Source organism: Fukomys damarensis, unplaced genomic scaffold (genome assembly GCF_012274545.1).
Source record: "Fukomys damarensis isolate Sample0158 unplaced genomic scaffold, DMR_v1.0_HiC HiC_scaffold_13, whole genome shotgun sequence".
In the NCBI taxonomy this organism is placed as follows: Eukaryota; Metazoa; Chordata; class Mammalia; order Rodentia; family Bathyergidae; genus Fukomys; species Fukomys damarensis.
In genome coordinates, this window is record NW_022900925.1 from 15536628 (window position 1) to 15561014 (window position 24387).

A 24387-nucleotide genomic window follows, 5' to 3' on the forward strand; every position below is an offset into this window, starting at 1 on the left:
AAAACTAAGGTCAAATCACATATAAAGCTAAAAGAGGAGAATATCTGTAACCTATTTTACACCATTTAATGTCTCTAACATATAGGGAGGACCTACAAATCAAGATAAACCAAGCAACTTAATAAGAAATGGATTTGAATAGGCAACCTTTAAAAGAGGAACTCTAAATAATTAATAAATAATAAACATATTTTTATTTTCTGTGGTGCTGGGGAACCCAGGGTTTTTAGTCAAAAAGTTCAAATGTGCAAGTTAAAACCATGCAAGTTCAAATGTGCAAGTTCAAACAATGAAATATATACTATTTTCTGTCCTGTATCTTGGCCACAACTATAAACTTCAATAAAACCCACGTCTGGCAAGGACGCAGGAAAATGAGTAGTCTCACTAGGGTGAGTGAAAATGGCCAGAACATTTTTTCATAATACAGTATGGCAATGTCCATTGGAATTTAAGACATACAGTTCCACTTTTAGAAACCTATTCCATAGAGAGAAAAACTCCAGTTCTAGGATTATATGTATAAATACATTCTAGTACTGCTTGCAGTGGCGAAAAGCCAGAAACATTCTGAATGTCCATCAATAGGTGAATAATTAAATTATGAAATATTATACTATGGAATTTTATTCAGCTATTAAAATGAATGAAGGAAAATCTCTATCTAGTGGCCTGGAGGGCTGCCCATGATATTCTTTTAAAAACAATAACAGAAAAGAAAAAAAAGCAACAGAGTCATAAGAGCCTATTTATTTTGCTGCTAGACAAAAGCAAAACAGGAATTTAAATGCCTAGATTAAATGCATGTTTATAGGCACAGTGGGAAAGGGGTTTGGCATGATGCTAAGTAGGGTAGAGAGATTACTATTTTTCATACACTGTTGAATTATTTAACTTGTATTCTTGTATAATTAAAAACAAAGAAAATTGAAGAGAGGAAGAAAAAGAACCCACCTCAGAAACATCAATACAGTCACTCGATTGCTCTGTGGATGGAAAAGTTCATGGTTTGTATCTATTGACTACCCTTTCTCTTCCAGCAGGGCAGGAGAAAAAAATGGGCTGGGCTAGGATGTTGGGAGGAGTTGGGAGCCGCAGGTATCTGAGCCCAAGGGCTTAGAGACAGGAGAGGAGGGGGAGAGGGAGGTATGGAGGTGGGGAAGAGGGCAGAGAAAGAGTCTGAGAAAGCAGGCAGGCGAGCTGGTGGTTGGATCATCTCTATTAGCTGTGATCATGGGGCTGGAGGAGGATGCTGGCCCTGAGGTCCTGGAGGGCTGGATGGAGCAAGTGGTTTTATCAGTCTCCAAGGATCTGTAGGACCCAATGGAAACCCTCCACAGACCTCCTCCTGTATCTTCTAGAGGAGGGGGATGGCTCACTTTCATCTGTTCACTTATCTGACAAGCTCTGCCCATGCTGTGTGTCCATAAGGAACCAGCCTATGTGGGCAGACATGGACCACGTGGCACTTTCGTGGTGGTGGGGAGCTGCCCTGCAGCGCTGGTCACGGTGTTCCCTTGAGCTTGGTCTGAGCTGAATATGGCACTGAAAGGGCTAGGCTTACCAGATAGGCTTGTGCTGGATCACAGCTGGAGTACTAAGCCCTGCTGGGGCTGGAGGAGGGGAAGCCATGTTCAGGGCTGGAAAGTTACCCACAGAGGATCCCATTGGCAGAGGACTAGACAGGCCCAGCGATGCCAATGCCTAACCCTAACCCTAACCCTAACGCTAACCCTGGTATGGGCCTGGAAGAGCAGAACTCCTTGCTCAGAACTCCTTGCCAACCTGGAACTGTGGCTTCCCTGAGGTGATGCTCCTCTGCTCTCCTCCAGTTTCCCCTAGGCCCAGCCTCTTCTACCTCCCCCACCTGTTCTTCTCCTTCTGCCCAAGTTCAGTCCTGCCCACCCCCACCGCACCCCTACATCCCAGTGCCTCCTTCGCACCGTGGGTACAGATGTCCTCTCAGCTGCCACAAGCAGCTTGGCTGCCAGCCCTCCCAGTCCCTCTGCTTCAGAGTTGAGCACACTGGGTCTCCTGGGGGGGGGGTCACAGGGTTTGGAGGCACGGTGGGGGTGGTCCTATGACCCAGCACCTCAAATGGAGAACAAGGTCACACACAGGAGCCTCCATGGTGCAGGCTCAGTGAATAAACAGTGTGGAAGTGTGGGGGGCCACTGGTCTCCTCAGCCATGTAATTAAAAGACCATCTGTGTTTTCGTGCCTGGAGAGAAGGCAGGGGCACTGCTCCTGGCCAGGGCCTGTGTGTGTGGCTGCAAGTGAGCTTGCGTGTGTGTATGAGAGAGAGAGAGAGAGAGAGAGAGAGAGAGAGAGAGTGCATGTGCACGTGTGCTGGTGTGGAGCAAATGGGGCAGACACAGCCCCCTAGAGTGGGCACTTAGATCATAGTGGCTCACACAGCCCTTGGGCCTCTCTTCCGCAACCAATCACAGCAACACTCAGAACCCACTGGTGCCCACCGGCTTATGTTTCTGAGGTCACATCTCCTCCCTTGGTCTGAGTGACAGGGGTCCACCCTGACAGGGCCTGGGCAGGAGAAAGCCCAGGCTCTGAGGGCAGAAAAGGGACAGGATGAAGACCCCACTCTCCCAGGGCCGGCAGGAGAATTAGGAGGGAAAGCCTGCTGCAATGAGGGCCAAGTGAAGCAGAGGGAAAAATACCCAGGGAAGAGACGCCAACGCTGTTTTTTTTCTGGAAAGGTTGACTCTGGATTTTTACCCTCTAGAGGATACGGTTTGACAACCTCTGGAGTTTTTGTTAGAAACATGCATTACTCTTGTAATAAGAAACAACAGCCGGAGTGATACAGAGATGTCAGATCATCATCCAAAGATGTCCAAAAGCTCCTCAGAAACAGTTGCCAGGTCTATTATCTAGGGACCATCTCCCCCAGGTGGGCCATCATCAGGACGAGCCCCTCATCCCTCTGGTTCTGGTCTCACTGCACACTTCAGGGTAGAAGGCAGCAGACCCAAGGGCCTGCCTTTGGATCCCAGCTGTGTCACGAGCCAGCTCCACCTGTGTAAGGCTCATTTGTACAGTGGGCTATTAAACCCCTGCCTCGTCTACCTCCTGAGACTGCTGTGAGACTAGGAGCTCTGGAAAACCATAAACAAGGGTGCATCTTCAGAGCTAGGGAGGGCCCTCTGCAAGACCGAGCACATCACCGGGGACACACCCACCTCCATGCAGCCACTGCACATACCCTGGGCACTGGCAACACAGCCAGCTGGCTCATTAGGACCAGGGGAGCCAGGAGACCTCCCCTCCTGAGACATAAGACAAGGGCAGGGAAGAGGTGGCAGAGGCCAGTTTGGGAAAGACACGTTTTCGTACACAGAACCTCCCACGGACAATCTTGTCCTTCAAAAGAGCTATGACAGTGCTGCTCACAGTGGTCCTGCCCCCAAATTAGTGCTTTTTGGGGACTGTTCCGAGCAACCCTCTCACCACATCTCTGCATACAGAGAGTGACCACCAAACTGGAACTTCCCTCCCACTCAGGAGTGGGCAGAGAGCTGAGGGCACAGGGAGGGATGCAGTGACAGGAGCCTCAGAATGGGTGGGGACCCTGGCTCCGCGCCCACAAGTACTCAGCCCATCTTCAGGGCCATCCGGTCTTACCTCTCCCTCGAGCCCATGTGTAGATGCGGCTGGTCTCAGTGCTTCTGGGCTCTGGCTCGGCTGGCTCCACAGAAAAAGGCTGGAAGCGGGGGTCATCGGCCTGGCCAGGGGTCTTCAGGGGCAAGATATACTTGGGGAGCCCCTTGTAGAACCAGGCCCCCGACCTCTTCCAGACCTGGGGAGGGGAGAGACGTCTGTTCAGAGCACAGGACAGACCAGCTGTCTCCATACTGTGCACCCACAAGCTGGTCCTTCCTCCTGCTTCCCAGCCTGTCTTTCCCGCCAGTGATGGGAGCCGAAAGCAGGGAGGCAGGGCAGGGTGGGAAGGAGAATTCTGCTTCTGCCCTCCCTGGCTGAGGGGGTGGTCATTTACCTCTCGAGGACACAGAGCAATGGAGGAATTCTGTGGATAAAGTACACACCTACTTTTGCTTTTAATTTTTTTTTTTTTTTTGGGGTATGGAGGATCAAACTTGGGACCTTGAGCTTGCAAGGCAGGTGGTGGAACTACTGAGCTAAATCCCCAGCCCATACACACGTATTTTAAAACGCATTCCTGCTGGCTTGAGCCCTCAGTGGTACAAACAGATCTAATCACTTTTATCAGTCTTTTTACTATAACAAAAAAATCTATAAATGAACCAAATCTAGTTAATCGCTTGAATGTAAATTATTGCCTAAATAGAAATGTTAATTAATATAATCCATACTAATTAAAATTTATTACAACAAACTTTTTTCATTAAAAGAAATTTACTTATGTTTGTGAATTTCTTTAAAACATTTTATACATAAAGGTGGCTGATTTATGCAGAATGTGTAAAACAACACAAGGTGTTTGACTTTTCTGGGGGCCAAAGAGGTACCCATTTCTTTGGATAATCTTTGGTAACACTCTCTATACTGCTTGCATATGTTTCTTGCTAATCCTAAGTAAGCTTGTATAAAGTGAATATTTTTTCTGAGCAATTTGTGCCCATGGCACTTATTCACAAGTTAAGTTTATCAATAATTAATCCTCTAAATTTTAACATGGAAATTTTATGAGTATCCCATTGCTAGTGTATACAAGATTGTAGCCCATGCTGGCCTCAGACTCAGTGGTGATCCTCCTGGCTCAGCCTCCTGAGTGCTGGGATTACAGGCTTGGGCCACCACACCTGGCTTGCATTACAACTTTTTATACCATTTTAAAGTTTTCCTTAAGGAACTGTAATATGATGACATGTGCTCTGGTAACTCAGTGCCTCTGTTTGCTTTATAATAATAATAATAATAATAATAATCAAAAAAACCCTTGAGAAGCAGTACAAGCCTCCTGATGGGACATTCAATTCACATCACAGCCACCTGGCAGGGAAACATAACTACAGGCCTGTCATGAACGTGTTAAAGATAACCTCATATTCCCTCATTCTTCTCTTACAGAGTTGGATCTCTGTGGGGCAGCAGGTTAAGTATGGGGGAAATGCATGCAGAAAACTGTCCGCTGCTACCATCTCTGTCCCTTCCGAGTCTCAGAGTCCTGGAGATGGCCTTGTGACCCCACACACGGCCTGTGCCCAGTCCATTCCAGCCTCTGCAGGAGACCTCCTAGTGCCTGCAAGTCCAGGAGCACAAGGCTCTGTGGAGCCTCTGACAGCAGTGCCGGTGTGAGGCAGATGTCCTCACCAGTGCACTGAGTCAGCTCAGGCTTGGAGGGGTTACTTGGGCTCCACCCCTCCTGCTTCTCCACACGGTGGCTTTGTGACTTCGGGTAAGTTATTTAACCTATCTCTGAGCCTGTGCCTCTTCGCTGGTGAAACATGATAGCAATGGTTTTTGAAAGGGCTGCTGAGTGCTCTTGGAGAGCACTCAGCACAGCACCCAGCACCCAGGAGGTGACTGACAGAGGACATCGGTCTTCCTCCTGCCCAACCCTTCCCCCAAGGCTCTGAGCCAAGGGACAAGTGGCTTACGGAACAGTGGGCCAGGCTGTATCTTTGTATTTGGAAACTGCCTCGGTGGCTTCTGCAGCAGGCCCAGAAAGGACACGAATCTCAGAGTGCCTCGGATTAGAATTCAGAGCAGGAGCCGAGATAAGGCTCCTAAACCCTTAATGCCTGCTTCAGAAAACACCAAGTGCTCTGTAATCCCTTTCCCTGAGAAGGAAATAGGCTCAGGGCATCAAGGAAGGCAGGCTGGGAGCATGGGAGAGACTGGGGTGACCTTGTCAGAGAAAAGCAAACTTTCTACGTCTGAACCTGGAGTCTGTCACCTTCAGCTGTGTGACTTGCATCTGTCACCTTCCCTGGCCCTCAGCTTCTTCACTAGTAAGGCAGGGCTCAACTCCTGGGGTGAAACAAGGATCAGACCCATGAATGACTGTGAAATTCCAAGAACCAGTGCAGGGCACAGAACAGCCACCCACCGATGCAATGCTTCTGAGCACTACTGTCACCAACTTCCACCCATGTACAAATATGTCCAGCTTTATCATCAAGTTGCCTACCTGAAGGGAAGAATTTAAAGCTAGAAGACCAGGGTGAACCTGATTCCCTCTAAGACAGTGCTTCCATTTGCCAAATGTCTTTGGGACGTTAGGAAGAGTGAGGCCAAATGAGAGAGAGCGGAGTGTGGGGGTGTGGGGAAGATTCTTGATAAGGTTAAATCAAGATGTCAGTGCAGGACTTCTCAGAGCCTTTAATTTGCTAATGTCTACAGAACATATCATACCCCTACTTGAAATCTGTCTGGCTGGTTTTCTGGGTGCTTTTTTGTGCCTGCTGAAGAGATCTAATCCTAGTACAAAGGCTGCATAAACTCAGCACTGAACTGTAAAGCACAACTTACTGAATGATACACATCGTTTCTCCAGGGAGACGAGTCTCCAGAGTGCCAGGCTTGGGATTACCAAATCCAGACCACGCCCCTGGCACAAATCATTCACTGTTCCCTCCCTAGCAACCTCGTGCAGACGAGCCTGGCTCTGCATAGCCCTTGAACAGCACAGATCAGTGGGATGAATGCTACACGGAGGCCCTTCGGGAAAGTTTCCTATTTATTTGAACTGGCAATGGCACCAAAACTCATGTTGAAACTCAGTCTCCAATTCATACGTTAATGGGACTTGGAGACCATGAGGGTGGCCCCAGTGATGGCATCAGTGGCTTTTGGAGCAGAAGAGACTGAGCGAGCACGTTCCTTCATGTCACGCATGGTGCCTTTGGCCTGGTTACCACACAGCAAGAAGGTTGGGCCCTTGGATTTCCAGTACCCACGAGCTGAGTCTCAATTACTCAGTCTCAGGTATTTTGTTAGGATGGAAAATGAACTGAGACAGTAAAGCAATGTCTTAGTCACTTTCCTTGTCAGTTGCTGACACTTGCAACTTTAAAAAGGAGAGGTTTATTTTGGTTCATGTGTTTTAGAGGTTTCAGTCCACGGTTGGCAGCTCCAGCATAGAAGTGGAAGGTTCTGCCAATGAGGAAAGCTGATCAAGGTGTGGCATCCAGGAAGCAGAGAAACAGGCAGAGAGAGATGCAGCCTTCCAGGTCAGGCGCCCAGGGCCTCTTCCAACCAGACCCCACCTCCTAACACTAAGTCCGCTCAATGGTCCCCATGACTCCACTCACCTTCCAAGACCCACCCATGAGCATATGAGGCTTCTGGGGAACCTTCTTGATCTAAACCATAACATGCAGGCACATGGTCTAAAATCCACACAGTGCAAAGGTGAAAAGTCTCCTCTCCACATCTCAGAGGCACTGGGTGGTAACGGTTCTTTGAGGAAGAGCTGGCATTATCCCTACTTTCCAGATGGGAAAACCAAGGCTGCAACAAGTTCAGCAACTTTCTCAAAGCCAGCACACGGCTCTGTTGGCCTCTACCCCACCCTGGGGGTTTCTTGTCTCGCCCCAATCATTTACAATGCCAAGTAGATGCTCACTGAATTATGGGTGAGAATGTCTTCAGTGGTCAGACAAGACCCCCATGCTCAGTGTCCTATAGACTGGACGCGCATAGGGAAGACAGGGAGGTGAGCACAAGCCAAACTGCCAAGAGTGCTTCTGCACAGATCCTGAGGACAGGTGCCCAAGCCAAGTTCAAGGCCACTGGGGCTTGGGGTACCAGTAAGATACTCACTCCACCCCTGCGCCCCCTTAGCAAAGCCCCGAGGGACTGTTGGTACCAGCTCTACTGCTGCTGGGGAGCTGATGCTCCAGCTCTCTGTCCTCCAACATGAGCTGGGCCTGGCGGGTCAAATGAAGCAAGCATTGACACCACCTGCGAACACTGGGGTATGGGCTTAGGACCCACGCCACTCTGCTCACCCAACTCTACCCTGGAAATGGCTCTGACTTTTCCTTTTCCTAAGAAATATGCACATACCATACCAAATCAGAATAATAAAAACCAGAACAATAATAACAAAGGAAAATGAAGAAACTACAGGCTGCGTGTTACACTGAGCACAGAGAGAGCCCTGCTTAACACTGTGGGGTGAGGTTCCTCCCTCCTTTCCTGGGCTTACACATACTTTTTTTTTTTCTTGTTTGAAAATAAGATGAAGTAGATACAACCTGTTTCCTCTGCCTCCACCACGTGTCCTAGAAATTGCTCTGTGTTAACAAGTGATGCTTGCCATCATCATTTTTTAATGGCTCCATGGTTGAGATTTATTAAACTTAATTAACCCAGGACCCCATGACAGATAGTAAAAGTGCTTCCAGTTCTTCTCTTCTGAGCTGTGCTGCAGCTGGCATCTTTGCACAGATGTGTGTATCGTCAGATAGTGGTTACTGCCGTAGGTAATACTCTGAGAAGTGGAACTGCCGGCACAAGGGGTGTATACATATCTAGGTGATGATGAAGACGGTTGGACTGCCCTCCAGGAACTAAACTTACATCTCCAGCGTGGTGTGTAAGTATCCCCAGGGCCAGGACCTTGTGTTTCACGCAGGAGTAGTTTCTGTGCGTTGGCGGCTTAGAAGAGAGGCATTTGTCGGGTCCCGAGGTCACCAGAGTTGGGTGGTACAAGAGGGACCATGGACCTGCCCTCGGGGATGGGAAAGCACCAAGACGAGGACACGGTCCATGCTCAGCAGTCCTCATCTTAGAGCCTCCTGTGCTTCTCTTCTGTAGTGCAGGACCACAGGCCTAGCTCACACAAGACTGAAAAAACAATCTGTAAACGTTTTTATTCTTTTAAATATACATATGAAAAACTGGCCACCTGAACCGTTTTTTATTTATTTTTCTGTGGTACTGGGGATTGAACCGGGGCCTTTGCACTGAGCTACATCCCAAGTCCTTTTTCTCATTTTGAAACAGGGTCTTGCTAAGTTGCCCAGGCTGGGCCCAAACTTGCAATCCTCCTGCCTCAGCCTCCCAGAATGTTGGGATAAAAGGCATGTGCTACTGTGCCTGGCTTCTATTTTAAGTGTAGAGTTCAGTACTGTTAAGTACATTCATACTGTTGTGCAATCAATCTCTAGAACTTTTTTCATCTTGCAAACAAAAACTCCAACCACTAAACAACTCTTTGAGCCCCCAGAAACTACACTTCTGCTTGTGTTTCTATGGATCTGCCTATTCTAGCTTTCTCATGAGTACAGTAATACACTGTCTGTCCTTTGGTGACTGGTGTATTCCCCTTAGCTTGCATCGGAACATCCTTCCTTTTTGAGCTGAAAACTGCATGGATCCCATTCACCCTCCCATGGACACTGGGTTACATCATCCTTTCGGCTGTTCCTTCCATCTTGAAATGTCTTTCCCAGTAGGCTGTACCTCTAGGAGGAAGGGTGGTGCTATCATCTCACCATTTCATCCTCAAGCTCCTAGGACACACTGCACACATGCCACACGCTCAACACATGCCGCAGAAACAACTACATTGGTAGCCATGGGTATGTGCTGGAACACGTCCCAACCCACAAAGGCTGTTGTCTTCCTAGGTAAGTGGCCTGGGGGTTTTGCTTGAGTTCTAATAATTACTCAAATGGACTCTACTGTTTCAGATTAGAAGAGGGATGCAGAGGAAATGCCTTGCAGGGTGTGCTGGTGGAGAGCAAGGGCCATATCCTCCCTGTGTGCCTCAGCCTTTCCTGTCCCCTCCTCCACTGGTACAGCCCAGACACTGGGTCTCATGCCTCAGCCTGATGTGTGACCCATCTGACACCACTTCCCCTTAAAAACACAATGGCCAGTAATTTTAGAAGACAGAAAATGAGCACAGGGTTCAAAGTGTCAAGTGCATTACATGAAACTATTGGCCATCAGTCTTCTTTTTGGGTACTCAACCCTCCAAAATCTAAAACACTTCATCAACTCCAATATTTATGCCCAGCAGGGGCAACAACCCCACAAGGCCGCCAGGCTGTGCATCTACCTGGGGCTCATTGGGCAGGTCCATAGCTGACCAGTGGGCTGGTTGATGCTGTCCACCGTAGCAGGGACTCATATGGTCTGATGGCTCACCCTGGGCACACAAAATGGTTAGTGTCTTGGACTGGTGCAAGGAGTGGCAGTTAGTTGCTAGGTCCCTAAATCAGAGCAATGAGGGTAAACAGTATTATCATTCATCCCTGAAGGAGCACCTGTGCAGATGTGAATAAAACAGCCTACCAGTATCTTGGAAAAAGCCTCTGTGCAAGTGAGCAGGCCTGGCAAGGCAGGAGTGAGGATCTCAGCTGGGCGGACCTCGCAGTACCCTGTCCCTATGCACATCCCCAACCCGTCTCACGTCACTGCCCGTGCCATGATGCAAAATGTGCAACAGTAGCTCTCATCATGTGACTTCCACCTGTGCATCTAGACTCATCTCTTACTGCCCGGCATCTATACCTGGTCCTTTCCCCAAGAACAGGGGCAGGAAAAGCCCTTTGTGAGAATTAACCACCACTCCAGGTTGAGCTGCAGACTGGAAAGCATGCACTTTCTCAAGAAGCTGAATGATTCTGCAAAACCCCACTCTGTTCCCCATGTGTGGTTTGCTGTGATAAGGCCAGCAAAGCAGCCAGCCTTGAAAATGCCATTTAATGAGAAAAGACCCACACAGCCGCCATGGCACTTGCAGGGGTGTCTGGCAGCGTTTTATGCTTCCTGGTACCATTGCTTTGTCCTCTGCTTCGAGGTTTTCATTACGATTTCAGCTCACAGCCAACCTGACTGCAGACACTGATGGATATTAGCCAAGCTGTTCCCAGGGAATTTTAATTACCACGATAACAATCACTAATCACTGGCATTTCCTAAATGGCGGTAGCAGGAGAAGGTGGTAATTGCTGGGGCCCTGTTGGCAAGAAGGGGAGGCCTAGCGAATGGTCCCTGGAGAGGGTGGGGAGGGGAGGCTTAAGACCCTTGTCTGGCCATTGTTCCACCCCTTCTGTGTGTGACTCAGCTCCCTGACTCCCAGGTACATGGCACGAGAGTGTCAGGTTAAGTGTCTCATGGCACAGTTGTCACTCGCTCTGCCCTTCACCCTATAGGTCAGAGCTGGGGGACAGTCTGACCTTAGCACATGCTGTTCCTAACACCTGCAGTGTCCTTCTCTGGTCTCCATCGGGCAGCCACACTGCCCCGGACAGCTTTCTGTACCACTTCATGCAGAAGCAGGGCTCCTCTGCTGTGCTCTCTGAGGCTTCGCAGCACTCCTGGGACAGCACGACACATCTGGGATGGAATTCAGATGTGGCCACCTTCCCAACCAGGAAGCTGTGTGCTTGTCAAGTGCTCAGGACTCAGCAAGGGACATGTGACACTGTGGGCCAACCAAATTAACAGAGAAGGCAAGCAAAAGAACTGTCTTTGGAGATAGAATGGGACCCTGTTTCCAGAGAGACCACGTCGGGTCAACCTTATAAGCTCCAGGCTGACCCAGCCTTGAAAGGCCATGGGAAATGGTCTGTTTCAGAGTGGTCTTCTCCTTTACACAGGGGTCACCTTAGGGATCAATGCAAAGGTCAACCCACTATGGCAGGGGAAGGGTGGGCTGCCACACACAGTGCTGGCCTCCAAGAACTAGCAGGCAAGCTGAGCTCCACGGCTTAGCCACGACCCCAGAGCCCTGTCTCCTGCCAGCCTAGTGTAGTGCTATCATACCCTGGACCATGCTGAGCTCTCGCTTTCCTCAGGCCTTTGTAGATGCTGCTTCTTCCTCTTTCCTAGACTAGCTTCTATTCCATTTTTGGAAAATCCCATTTATACGGAAGTTTCCACAGACAGAAAGAACCTCATTATTCCTCCACTGCAAGGCACACACCCCTCCTCTGCCTTGATGGACTATTTATCTGTTTCCTGCTAGACCCAGCACATGCTAGCACCTAGGAGGTACCCAACAAATAAACCAGCCAAGAACAGAACACATGTATATATCTGAAGCCTTTACGCACCTCAGGTGCTTAGGAAAAACACAGGCCCTTAGAGGTGTTATAGACTAAGCTGTGTCCCCTAAATCTGTGTGCTGAAGGACTAACCTCCAGTGTGACCACAGGTGGAGAGAGGGCCCTTGGGAGGTCAGTGGATTTAGACGAGGTCATGAGGGTGGGGCCTTCAGGAGGGGGTTGGTGAACCTATAGGAAGAGATCCCAGGAGAACTTGCTTCTTCCTCTCCCCGCCACCTTTCTCTCTCTCTTGCTCTTTCTCTGCCAGGTGAGGACACAGTGAGAATCTGGCCATCTATAAGTGAGAAACAGAGCCCTCACTGAGGACTGAATTAGCCAGTACCTCAAGTGTAGACTTCACAGTCTTCAGAACTATCAGTAAGAAATTCCTGGGCTGTGGGTGCTTAGTAGTAGCGTGTTTGCTTAGCATGAGCAAGGCCCTGGGGTTCAAATCCCAGCACCATAAAAACAAAGACAGCAAAACAAACAAACAAACCCCAAGACAAAAAAGAATTTCTGGTTGTCTAAGGTGTTTAGTCTAAGGCAATGGTGGCGAATCTTTAGAGCTTTCAATGATATAAACAGCACGCTGCGGCACGCACGCCCTAGGTTTGTCACCACTGTGGTATATTTTGTTGTGGCAGCTAAAGCTAATTAATACAGAGGGAGAAGCTACCTAGGGACTGAGGAGAATGAACCATGGCCCCAAACATTTTCCAGTCCTCCCTTCCAGAGGTGGGGTTTATTTTCCCAACCCATTACTCTGGTTTGGTCTTATGATCAATAGGATACGGTGAAGGAAACATGTGACTTCTGACCTGGCCTCAAGAGGCTCTGAAACTCCCTTTCTCATTGCTTAGAACACTGCCACCAGCACATAACAGCACTCTGCCCACTATAGTGAAGGAAGAGACGTAACACGGAGGAGATCCAAGCCACCCTAGCCACCAGCCACCAGCCAGTACTAGGACGGACAAGTGCGTGAGCCCCGGGACATTCCTCCAGGTGAGCTTGAGGACCACTGGTGCTAATGACACGAGGAGAGGTCAGCAGAACAGCCACCTTGCACAGCCAGGCCTGCCATGCTGAGTCAGGAGCAAACAAGGATGGTTACCTTAAGTCATGTAACCTCTGCACTTCTGGCAGAACATCCATTCTGTGTCACTACTTCTAAAAAAGAAAGCAGGTTGCTAATTAACTGAGTAAAATACAGAAGTTTGAGGGACCTAAGAAGATAAGCTCATTTACCAAGTAAGAACATTCTACAAAAAAGGAATAATTAGGGGACTAAGAAAAGTTCCTAGGATGGATAAATACCATGCAGAAATATAAAAACAAAAAATAAAGGCTGCAAGATAAAAATAAGGAAATACAGAATATAGAACACAAAGACAAAAACGGGAAAGAAACGATAGGCAACAAAGATGCTTAATTTGATAGTGAAATTCCTACATAGGAATAGAAAAGGCAGCAGAAACATTTTCTGAGACTCAGTAGGACATGAGTCTTTATGTAAAAGTTTTGTTGATTACAAGGCAGGGAAAATGAAAAGTAAGGGCCAGGGATTTAGCTCAGTGGTTCCACCACCTGCCTCGCAAGCATAAGGACCCAAGTTCAATCCCTGGTACCAAAAAAGAAAAATGAAAAGTGAAAAAACAATAAACACATCCTCATAAAATCATTTAGCTAAAAATATGAAAAGATCCCAAAAGCTTCCAAAAGAAAGAAAATAGGTATCGTATAAGGAAAAAGAACTAGATAGCATCAGGCTTACCATTAGCAACATTGGATACTAAAAGATTCTTCAACTAGAGTTCTTAGGCCGGAAGAGAGACATTTTTAAACTGACAAGGATGCTGTTTCCCTTGCACATACCCTTTTCAGCAAGTTATTTAAGGATATGTTCCAGCAAAATATAGATAAAAGATAAGAAAAAGGAAGACAGGATCCTGGAAAGTGTCTCCAACTCAATAGGTAAGCCAAAGGAAAGTTCTATGAAGACAGTGTTCAGTAAGTAGTCCGGGACAGAATCATAAAAGGATTTGAGGGGATTCTCACAGAAAAGAATGACAGAGAACAACTGAGAAGCTGCATGGCAGAACACAAAGTTTCATTATTCTTTTGTCAATAAAACCTCCAAGAAAAGGTAAAAATTATGCTACAATTCCATGGTACAAATATTACATAAATTAGACTGTAACATAAGTTTAAGAAATTGAATTAGAAAAGAATTTGTCTTTCTTTCTTTCTTTTTGAGATAGAGTCTTGCTATGTAGAGTTCAGGCTGTCCTTGAACTATGATATTCCTTCCTCAGCCTCCTGAGTGTTGGGATTATAGCTTTGAGCCACTATTCCCAGAAAAAGAATCTTTTTGATCACGATAGTCACGATAGTAGGAATGTTGTTCTTGGGTGGCCCGGGCATTAAATATAACCTTTACATACCATTTGACATGGAGGTATTTAATGCTTCTAAAATAAACTGATTTTGGGTGAAGGGAGGGCAGGGACAAGGGGAAAAAATGAGAATCAAGACCTATTATGTAAAGGTACAGAATCTCAATAATGAATGTAACTGTATTGTATACCTAGATTGTACCAATAAACTCAATAAAAAGAAAAAAAGTCAAAAAATTGATTTTAAATATCTAATAACTATTGATCATTTTGTATGTGCTAGACACCATTCTAGCAACTTCATCCATAATAATTTATTTAACTCTCACCAAAATCTTAGGAAGTAGGCACTATTATTGTCTCTATTTTACAGACAAGTAAATGAGGCAGAGAGAGTAAGTAACTCAAACAGGGAGGAATGGCACAAAAATCAGGCCGCAGCTTGCCTGCTTGACCTTATAGAAGGCTACTATAAAGTTTTTACTATATTCAGTGCTATTCACCAATTTTGGGACTAACTAGAGAAAAAGTGCTCTGAGACGTCTTAGATTCTGTATTTGTCTATTTGGCATCTAAATTGTTTTTATCTCCCCTGCTGCTCAGATCGTACAGGCACACAAAAATCATATTACAGAGCTAGGGATGTAGCTCAGTTGTACAATGCTTACCTAGCATGTGTGAGGCCCTGGGTTTGATCCCAAGCACGGAAGGAAGGAAGGAAGGAAGGAAGGAAGGAAGGATGGATGGATGGATGTAGGTAGGTGGGAAGAGAGGGAGGGAAAAGGAGGAAGGGAGGGAAGGGAGAGAAAGAGGGAGGTGGGGGAGAGAGAGAAAGAGGGAGAGAGGGGAGAGCAGGAGAGAGAGAAAAGAAAACCACATTATAAATACTCCATCTAAGCTAATCCTGAGTTCATACTCCCAACCATCTCTGCAGCTCTCACACGCCAACCCAGTATTTCCCCTGCCCTCCGTCAACCTAGGGCCAGGGACCTATAAGCAGGCACAGCTTCCACACTGCAAAGCCGGCCAGAATTATTTACACTAGCCAGTCTTAAACTGTGCCGCTGCCCCGCCCCGCCTTTCCTGCTGAAGCCCCAGTAACAATGTGGCCCATGCCTTTCCAGCTCCTGCTTCCTGACCAACCCTGGGGCTTCCTCAGGTGGCCCTGCACGGCATGGTGAGCACTTTGCTCCATGTCTGTGAGCCGTAATCTTTCCCCTGGCCCTTAGCCTTTATAAATTAAGGCATAGTCACCTTTACAAATTAAGACACAAGCACAAATTACCAAGTGTGGAAGAATTAATTACTGCTAAAGAAAAAGAATCTAAACATACACGTCTGACAACCTGCCAGTTAAGGTAGAACCTGGAAAAGGGGAAAGGTGAGGGAAGGAGAAAATAGGAGCTTCACAGTCACAGTTCACCCCGAGGGAACTGAAGTGTGAACGCTAAAGCTGAAAGAAGAGAAAAATGTAAAGTCATAAATTGAATCGGAGCTAAAAAATGATAAAATGATTAAAGATTCAGTGGGGAGAGAGGAAACAGTGTGGTTCAAGTTAGTCAGCTCCTCACCTATCACAGCAGGGGCCAACCGAGGGGGTCTAAGCCACAGGACAGGGAAAGGCACACACGTGGAGCCATGCAGTTCGAAGGTGACTGCCTGGGTAAGGCGAGCCCGGCAGGCGATCCCCCACCAACAGACGCATTGATGAACAATTTGATTTTTTTTTTCTTTTTCTTTTGCAGTGCTGGGGATGGAACTCAGGGCCTCATGTACATGAAGCAAGTGTTGTACCGCTGAACTACATCCCAGCCCTGATTTGATTTTTTTTTTTTCAAACTGCTTGCATTACTTTGATTAAAATGAAAATATAACAGATGGGTAATTGAATGTTGATATTATTCAACCCTTGGGCCGTGTGGCAGGTTGACACGTGGGGAGCTGAGACAGTCTCTGGCTGGTACACTGAGTCTGGACATGGCTTCAGGGAGAGCTGGAAGCTCAGGAGAGGAGAGGGAAGCAGTAATTTAAAAAATTTTGTAGTAGAGCAAGATAGGAAAAGATTCGGTAAAGCTGTTACTGGCCACTTAGGTTCATATGCTTAGGTTCATTCACCAATGACCCAATCAAAGGAGGCCATGTATTTTGGTAAAAAAGAGAAAAGGAATTACTCAAAGCTAGCTCTGGAAGATGAATGGCCTATTTGCCTCACATCACCCTCTGACTATGTACAGGTGTGCAAGGGTCCTTTCCTAGTATGGAACTATCTTAACCCAAAGTTTTGGCTAACAGCTGGCCTAGCTGCTGCCCCACACATAGGCCTTCAGACCTGAATGAGGATTCACACAGCACGTGTGACTTCCAAGGGATAGGTTCTGACTCGGTACGCTTGTTCAGGTTTTCTGAGCAAGGATGAGAAGCAGGTTGGTTGTAGGCCTCTTGGTTGCATTTGTAACCACAGAACCAGCACAGAGATGAGACTGGCATCTGCTCTGCCAAAGAGTGCAGGGTGACACCTCCGCTTGCCCCTGTAGTCCAGAGAACAGCTGTGGTTCTGCCTCTAACAGGCACTGGAGGTCGATCAGCAAAAAGAGAACTCAGAGATGCACCCATTCTTCCAAAAATATTGGTCAAAGTTATAGCTCAGTTGCCCAACACAGGAATTAAAAAGTTCAAGAAGCGGGTACTTGTGCTAACAGGATATCCACAGTAGTCAATAAATACAGAATTAAGTCCAAATGACTAACATAAATATCACTACAAAATATAAAAATGTGAAAGCAATTATGTTTAAAAAGTAGATATAAACAGTCCAGTTAACAGTAATAATTTCAGATTCTCTTAATGAAATCCAAGAAATGGCTAGAAATAAAAAGCAATGGGTTCTTCATGGTGAGAGGGAGCTAATGGAAATTTTTTTTCTATCACAATGTGAGTATTAGACAGATATTACTTTGAACATCCAAAAAAAATATATATATATATGTATATATGTACATACATCTGTCCATGTAAGATAACCAGCAGAATTAAAACCAAGAAAACAGTTTGAAATCCCAAAATACTTAATTTTCTGACAGTGTGTTTTCTTCCTTTCTTCTCTCCCTCCCTATATTCCTTCCTTCCTTCATTCTTTTTTTTTTTTTTTCTGGTACCAAGATCAAACTCAGTCCTTGCGCTTGCGAGGCAGGCTTGTGGCACCACTGAGCTAAATCCCCAGCCTCATTCTGTTTTGTTTTAAATTTACATTTGTCATTGCCTTTTTTTTTCTTTTGGTAGGAATTAGGTTTAGGCATCTCTCCTCACTGCTGGCTTGCTTCCTCTCTCTCTGGAAGATGACCCTTCAAACAACTTCTGAAGAAGCAGTTGTGGGTACTCATTCATTCAAGTAGCATTTCCTAAACATCTCTGATATGTTTAGACTGAGCTAGGGAAACAAAAATCAAATGTCCCTGAAGACACAGGCCAGTGGCCTGAGATAATGAAGAACCACTGTTCTCTGCTACCTGAGAGCTTGAAAGCGAGACCCACTTACCCTCAGCAGCTATCCTGCCCAGGGATGGCTGAGCTGATGTCCACTCCTCTTCCCAGTGTGAGTCTCTGCTGGCTGGGTGTGTGCAGCACACACCACTCACACCCTACCAGACAGGCCAGCCAGAGCAGCAGGGCTGGGGCAGAGCTGTCAGCAGCTCCCTTCTCCTGCCTGCCTCCCAGACCAGACAAGATCTGCTCTAATCCCTCCTAGTTTGCTAACTCCTAATTGAGATGTTAACTGAAGGCCCAGACCACTCCCAGGAGTATTAGCATATTTGCATTTTAAAGATAGCACTTTTCTTTTTGTCAGTGTTGGAAATCAAACATAGGGCCTCAGGCAAGCTGAACAGGTGCCCTATCTTTGAGCTACGTCCCCAGCCACAGGATAAACCTCATGGATGTACGCATAGGTGGGTGAGGCAGGGAAAGCCCTCGCCAATCCCTCTGCCTGCTTCTACCCTGGCAGGCATGCATAAATCCATTCTGCCCAGAAAGCTACCTGTCTCCAGGGGTGGTGCTGGGTGATGGGTGGTCCCATCAGGCTCCCTAGACCTCACCAGAAGACAGCTGGAAACCTAGCCCGAGTACCTGATGCCCTTTCTTCCAAGTCCCCAAGGGCAGGGAAACTCTAGTTTAGCCCAGGTTTTCCCTTTTCCCACGAGTACCTGATGCCCTTTCTTCCAAGTCCCCAAGGGCAGGGAAACTCTAGTTTAGCCCAGGTTTTCCCAGGGCTTCAGTCAGTTTCCTTTTCATTTCAAGTGGGTTTACAAGCATCCAGGTCAGTCTTGCAGGCGAGTAACTGCCAGCACAGCAGAAAAGAAAGACTGCAGTGAGAAAAAATATTCTGAGGGTGCTATCTGTTTTCTTGACAGATAATTTAAACACCTTGGCTGGATCATTTCAGAACCGGAGGAAATGCTGTGGCTTCCATTAACCCCTGGAGAGGGCCTTGCTTCACATGTTAACACAATTACTGGTGAGGCATGTTTGTCTGAGTCACAGGAAGATGGTACCTACTGCTTGCTCAGAGAGACCCTGGGGTGAGCTCACCGATCCCCTCCATGTAGCTTGCCCTTTGGGGGTCCACGGGTTCTCCTCCCATGTTATCTGGGATGTGGGTAGATCCCCACAAGCCACTCAGCACAAGGACCTTTATTGTTTCTCTGGTCCCAAATACTGTTTCTTCTTCCCTTTGTCCTGAATGGTCTTGCAAGTTCAGCACATCCACAGTGTTGGTGGCAGAGGTGGCTCTCAGCTGCCATTCTCAGTTACCTGTGTTGTTAATGTTTTGCACATGCGTCCCCTTACTCTTAACTCACAAGCAGCGTGAAATCCTTTTGAGTCCCAGTATTGAGCTCCCTTCCCGGTTCCCTTGCAGGTTGGAGAGAAACCTGTGCTGGGGGCATTTGGCAGGGAAGCCAAGCTCTGTCCCCCTGTGGAGGGGGCTGCCCACAGGAAATGAACCGAGGCTGGAAGTAGAAAATTGGATGAGCCAATTATCCCGAGCCAGGTCTTTTCAGAGGAGATTCATGATTTTGATTCAATTCCCAGTACAACAAATCTGCCTGTGTTTAAACACAGCCTCAGAATTATGTTCTAAAGCCAAAATGAAACCATGTCTGGGTTGACCTCGCCTAGGCTGAGCTCTCGGCTGGGGTGCATAGAGGTCTTCAATTCGGGGACACTTTCCTCAATCACACATGTGACTATTGCTCCATTTCCAATCAGTTTCCTTTCCCCTAGGAGAAAACCTGTCATTCTGAGGTACCATGATCTTTTCTGTCTCCCATATTTATCATCCCTTCTTTCTGTTCAGCTCTTTGATTTTAATCCCTTTGTACTCTAGGGAATCTTACAGATTTTCCTTCCTATCACTTATTTAAGACTATTATTATTTTGTCTGATTTTAATGATCAACTGTTACCATTTGGATGTATGCCTGTGAAATGTAGCACATATATGAAAGTGTATTTCATATATAGCACATTTGAAAGAATCACATTGATTCTTTGTAAATAAACTCTTACAAATTCATCAATTAATCAAATATTACTGGATCCAAGAAGCACCCCCAAACCTGCCTTTCCTTCCAGAGGTAACCAGCATCTGGAATTTTGTGTTAAGCAAGGTCTTGCTTTCCTTTCTTATTTAAAAAAACTGCCTACATATGAATTCGTAACTTAAATATTTTAAAGTCGTGTATTCTTTGATGACTTGCTATCCTTTGCTTTTTCTTTTACAGTGCTGGGGAATGAATCCAGGACTTCGCTAGACAAGCTGCTCATTGTTTTTGTTTTTGGGAACAGGGTCTCACTCTTCAGTCCAGGCTGTCCTTGAACTTGCTATGTAGCCTGGACTGGCCTCAAATGTATGGTGCCTTGCGAGAGCTGGAACTACAGGATTGCACTACCATGCCCAACACTCATTGTATTTTAGATCCAGCCTTTGGTGAGGGAAGCTACACTTCTGTATGCATTGCTATATATTATTTCATAGCCAAAACTTATCCATCCATTCTACTGTGAAAGAACATTTGCATTATTTGCAGATATTTTTGCTATTACAAGAAATGCTGTAGTGTACATTCTTGGCATGTTTCCTGGGGTGCCCCACTTACTGGGTCAAAGGTCACACACAGGAGACAGTGTTTAGAAGGACCTCCTGGGGTGCTATGGACAACATAGAGATGCATCAGTGGGGACTGCTACAGAAAAGCCTTTCTGATTTCCTTTGCAAATAGGGAATGTTGGAGCTGGCCCATGACCAGGACACTAATTTCAAGTCAATGCAGCATTGGGAGCAGAAGGCAAAGTTCAAGGGTCAAAAGGACAATCAGGTCCTGAGATCCAAAGCTAAGTCAGAGAAGCAAATAGTTAGATAAGGTCTAGGCTAGCTAGCGTTAGTTGTGGATGCATTAGTCTGGTCCACAGTGTCATTTACAAAGTTAGGGCAAGGAGAAACGAGGCAGGGACCTTGGCGTCATTCAGAGGGTTGGGAATCACTGAGAGAAGATAAGACTGAAGGGCCAATTCTGCTCCTCTGTCCTGTTCTCCTCCAACCTGTAGGCCCATCCTGGACAGGAGGTCTGGGGCTTGTTGCTGAAGGCAGGCAGTGATTCCTGGCTTGGTGGAAATCAGAAGGAAGTCTGGTCTAGTGGTGAGAGCCTGTCAGACATCCCAGGTTCCCACAGCAGCTTTGCAGGTCTGGCAGTGCCACCCTGAATTGTCACTTAAGCTCCTAGAGTTCCCATTTAGTTGAAAAAGAGGGACACTAAAACCCATATCACTGAGCCCTAGCCACCCTGCAGGAGGATCTCAACAAAGGCCAGTTCTTCCTGCTTCCTTTCTCTGCCTGAAGAATTTTCTGGCAGCTCAGTGACTGCGCATCTTGAATTACTTCTTTAGGAGAGGGGATGGTATGTTGTTCCAGGGCTGGACACCACCTAGGAGCTTAATAAATACTTCCTGAAGGATAGAATCACCCTCAATTCCCCAATCTCCATCTGTGAGACAGCTGGCTAGGGGGAAGGGCACAACTGTGCCAGCCAATGTCACTTGGCATCTCAGAAACAGGCAGGAAAATCGGATCAAAATTTTATTCTAATCAGTGCAAGAAAAAGAACAAATTTGGATGCTTCCTTCTTAGATTTTCACCTGCCTCCTAGGACCAACAAGGAAGGAGGGAATAGGCAGGCTGCTGTGTTAGGATGGTCTCACATCAGCTGACCCGCAGGAACCAAAGGACACCCTGTACCTTGTAAGGTCAGTCTCATAGACTATAGGGTTGCTAAAGCCACCAACCTGTGAGCACAGCTGGTGTGGCTGAATACTGTAACTAGGGGACACCCAATTTAATGACAGCCAAATCCTAGGGGCTGTGGGCCAAAATATTTCATGGAAGACCACATCAACCCCGAAGGGCCTCCCGGGTCCACCCTGGCACTCAACTCAGGGAACCAGAAGGCGGGAGCCTTGTGCTCTCTGGAGACACTGTGCACTAGAAGGCACCTCTTTTGTGGACTGCCCTTGTCCCAGACAGCTGCCAGCCTCCACGATACGCCTGTCTTAAGTCCTTGCTGAAATGAAATCTCTTCCAAGTGGCCTACCCTGGCCTGTTTACTTTTAATTTTTTTAACTGTGATAAAATATACAGAACATAAAATTTACCATTCTAACCATTTTTTAGATGTACAATTCAGAGGCATTAAACACATTAAAATCGTTGTGTAACCATCATCCACCATCCGTCTGCGGAGCCTTTCCATCCTCCCAGACGGATATGCTACCATGAAACACTAACTCCCCTCTCCCTCGCCCCTCTGGCTTCTGTCTATGACTCTCACTACTTGAGGGGCGTCATCTAAATGGAGTCCTACAGCATTTGTCCTCTTCTGACTGGCTTATTTCATTCAGCATAATGTCCTCGAGATTCATCCACGTTATAGCACGTGTCAGAATTTCATTCCTTTCTGAAGCCAAATAATACGAATAATATTATGTATGGAACACATTCTGTTTATCCATTCATCTGATGATAGGCACTTGGGTTGCGTCCATGTTTTGGCTATTGTGAATAATGCTAAGATCATGGGTGTATAAATATCTGTTTGAGTCTCTGCTTTTGATTCTTTGGTGTATACCCAGAGGCAGAAATACTGGATAATAGGGTAATTTTTTTTTTAAGACACCACCATACTTTGGTCCACAGCGGTGGTATCATTTTATACTCACACTTCTAGTGCAGAATTCCAATTTCTCCTCATCTTCAACACTTGGCTTGCTCTTTTTCTTCCCCTCTTTCCTTCTTCTTTTTAATCATAGCCATTTGAATGGGTGCAGTGTGGCGGCCAGTATACCTCAGCACTGCAGCACTCCTTCCTGCCCAGTGTCCTGACCCCTCTGCCCTGTTCTACATTATCTTTTCCACTTCAAACACACAACAGACTACACTATTTGTTTATTAGTTTGTTCATGTTTCACTGTCTGTTTCTCACTCTCAGCCCCGCTCCATGCTAGAGTATACACTCCTGACAGAAATATGTGGCTGCTTTGCAAGGGCCTAAAACAGAGCCTGGCACATAGTAAATGTGCAATAAATAATGAGATGAACAAATGAATGAACAGAAAGTAGAGTTGTTGGGAAATGTTTTGGAGGAAGACACATCTGGCTTCAGCTCCTGGCTCTGTTGATTATTCCCTGGTGTCTTCTGTTTGTTTCTGTCTGGTGCTGGGCACTGAACCCAGGACCTTGCACGTGCTAGGCAACACTCTACCATTGAACCCCACCCCCAGGCTGCCTGGTGTTTCTGCGCAAGTAACCTCCATTTTTTAAGCCTTAGTTTCTCCATCTGTCACAAGGGTCAATAGACTATTTATGCAGTACCTCACTAAGCTCCTGTAAAGATGAAAAATATTCACTGCTTGGGCCATAGCAGATGCACAGCTACTGTCTTCTATTAATAACTGGACTGCTTATGCATATGGGTGTGGACAACTAGCTCTGAGAACGACAGCAGCGTGGAAATGAAGTCAGTCCCCTCTTGGTTCTGCCAGTGTCTCCTAGGACAGGTTCTCCAGCACAGAGGACTAGCTGGGAACCCTGAAGAGGGTGAGGACAAGGGCACAAGTGGCTCAGTCCATCTGTGGCTGCAGTCCATGCTAGTAGACTGCTCTGGGGCCCTGTGGGTGCCAAGAGCCTCCCCCCACTGCTGCCACTTGTACAAGTGTGGGAGGTTAAGAGGCAGTACTGATAGTGGGCCTGCTTGGCAAAGCAACAGTGGCGTGGGAGGTGACAAACACACTGAGGAAGTGTGACCATCCGGGTCCCCCTGGGATGCCAAGACAGCAGCCCAGAGCGAGCCAGGCACAGATGGCAGGGTGCTCACGCAGCTACCCACCCAGGCACTGGCTACCCACTCCTGAGTATGCTTAAGAGCCTATGGAGGGGGCCTCTGGCAAAGCTGTCTGTAGCAAAAACCCAAGCTGCAAGTAACGACAGGATCAGGAGAGAATCAGTGTGGAGAGGCAGATGGCAGCTTGCAGTAAGCACAGACTAACCATCCCAGGAGGCAGGTGCCAAGGACATTGGGCTGGGCCGGCTGGGGAGGAGAGAGCTCCTGATTCCCTGGACCTTCTGCAGGCATGTGAGGGCTAGACTGAGGAAGATCACCTAGTGGAAGGCTGAACTGGTCACTTCCAGGTTGAATGAGTTGGAGATGATTTCAAGGTAATCCATAACTAGGTGCGGTAGCATGTGCCTATAATCCCAGCTACTCAGGAGGCTGAGTCAGGAAGATGGCAAGTGTGATGCCAGCCTGGGGAACTTACTAAGACTCTGCCTCACAAGAAATTAAAAGACTGGGGATGTAGCTCGACAACAGAGCACTTGCCCACCATGGCAATCCCCAGTAGTGCAAGCAAAAAAAAAAAAAAAAAAAAAAAAAAAAAAAA

The 24387-nt window shown here is 46.9% G+C and overlaps 1 protein-coding gene across 1 annotated transcript in view; it reads right to left on the minus strand.

Moving 5' to 3' along the window:
* The window catches only part of Rph3al (rabphilin 3A like (without C2 domains)), a 94877-nt gene that overhangs the window by 19548 nt on the left and 50942 nt on the right, over positions 1–24387 (minus strand). The window contains 1 exon segment of the mRNA XM_010642170.3: positions 3643–3817. Coding sequence (XP_010640472.2) covers positions 3643–3817 — 175 coding nt within the window.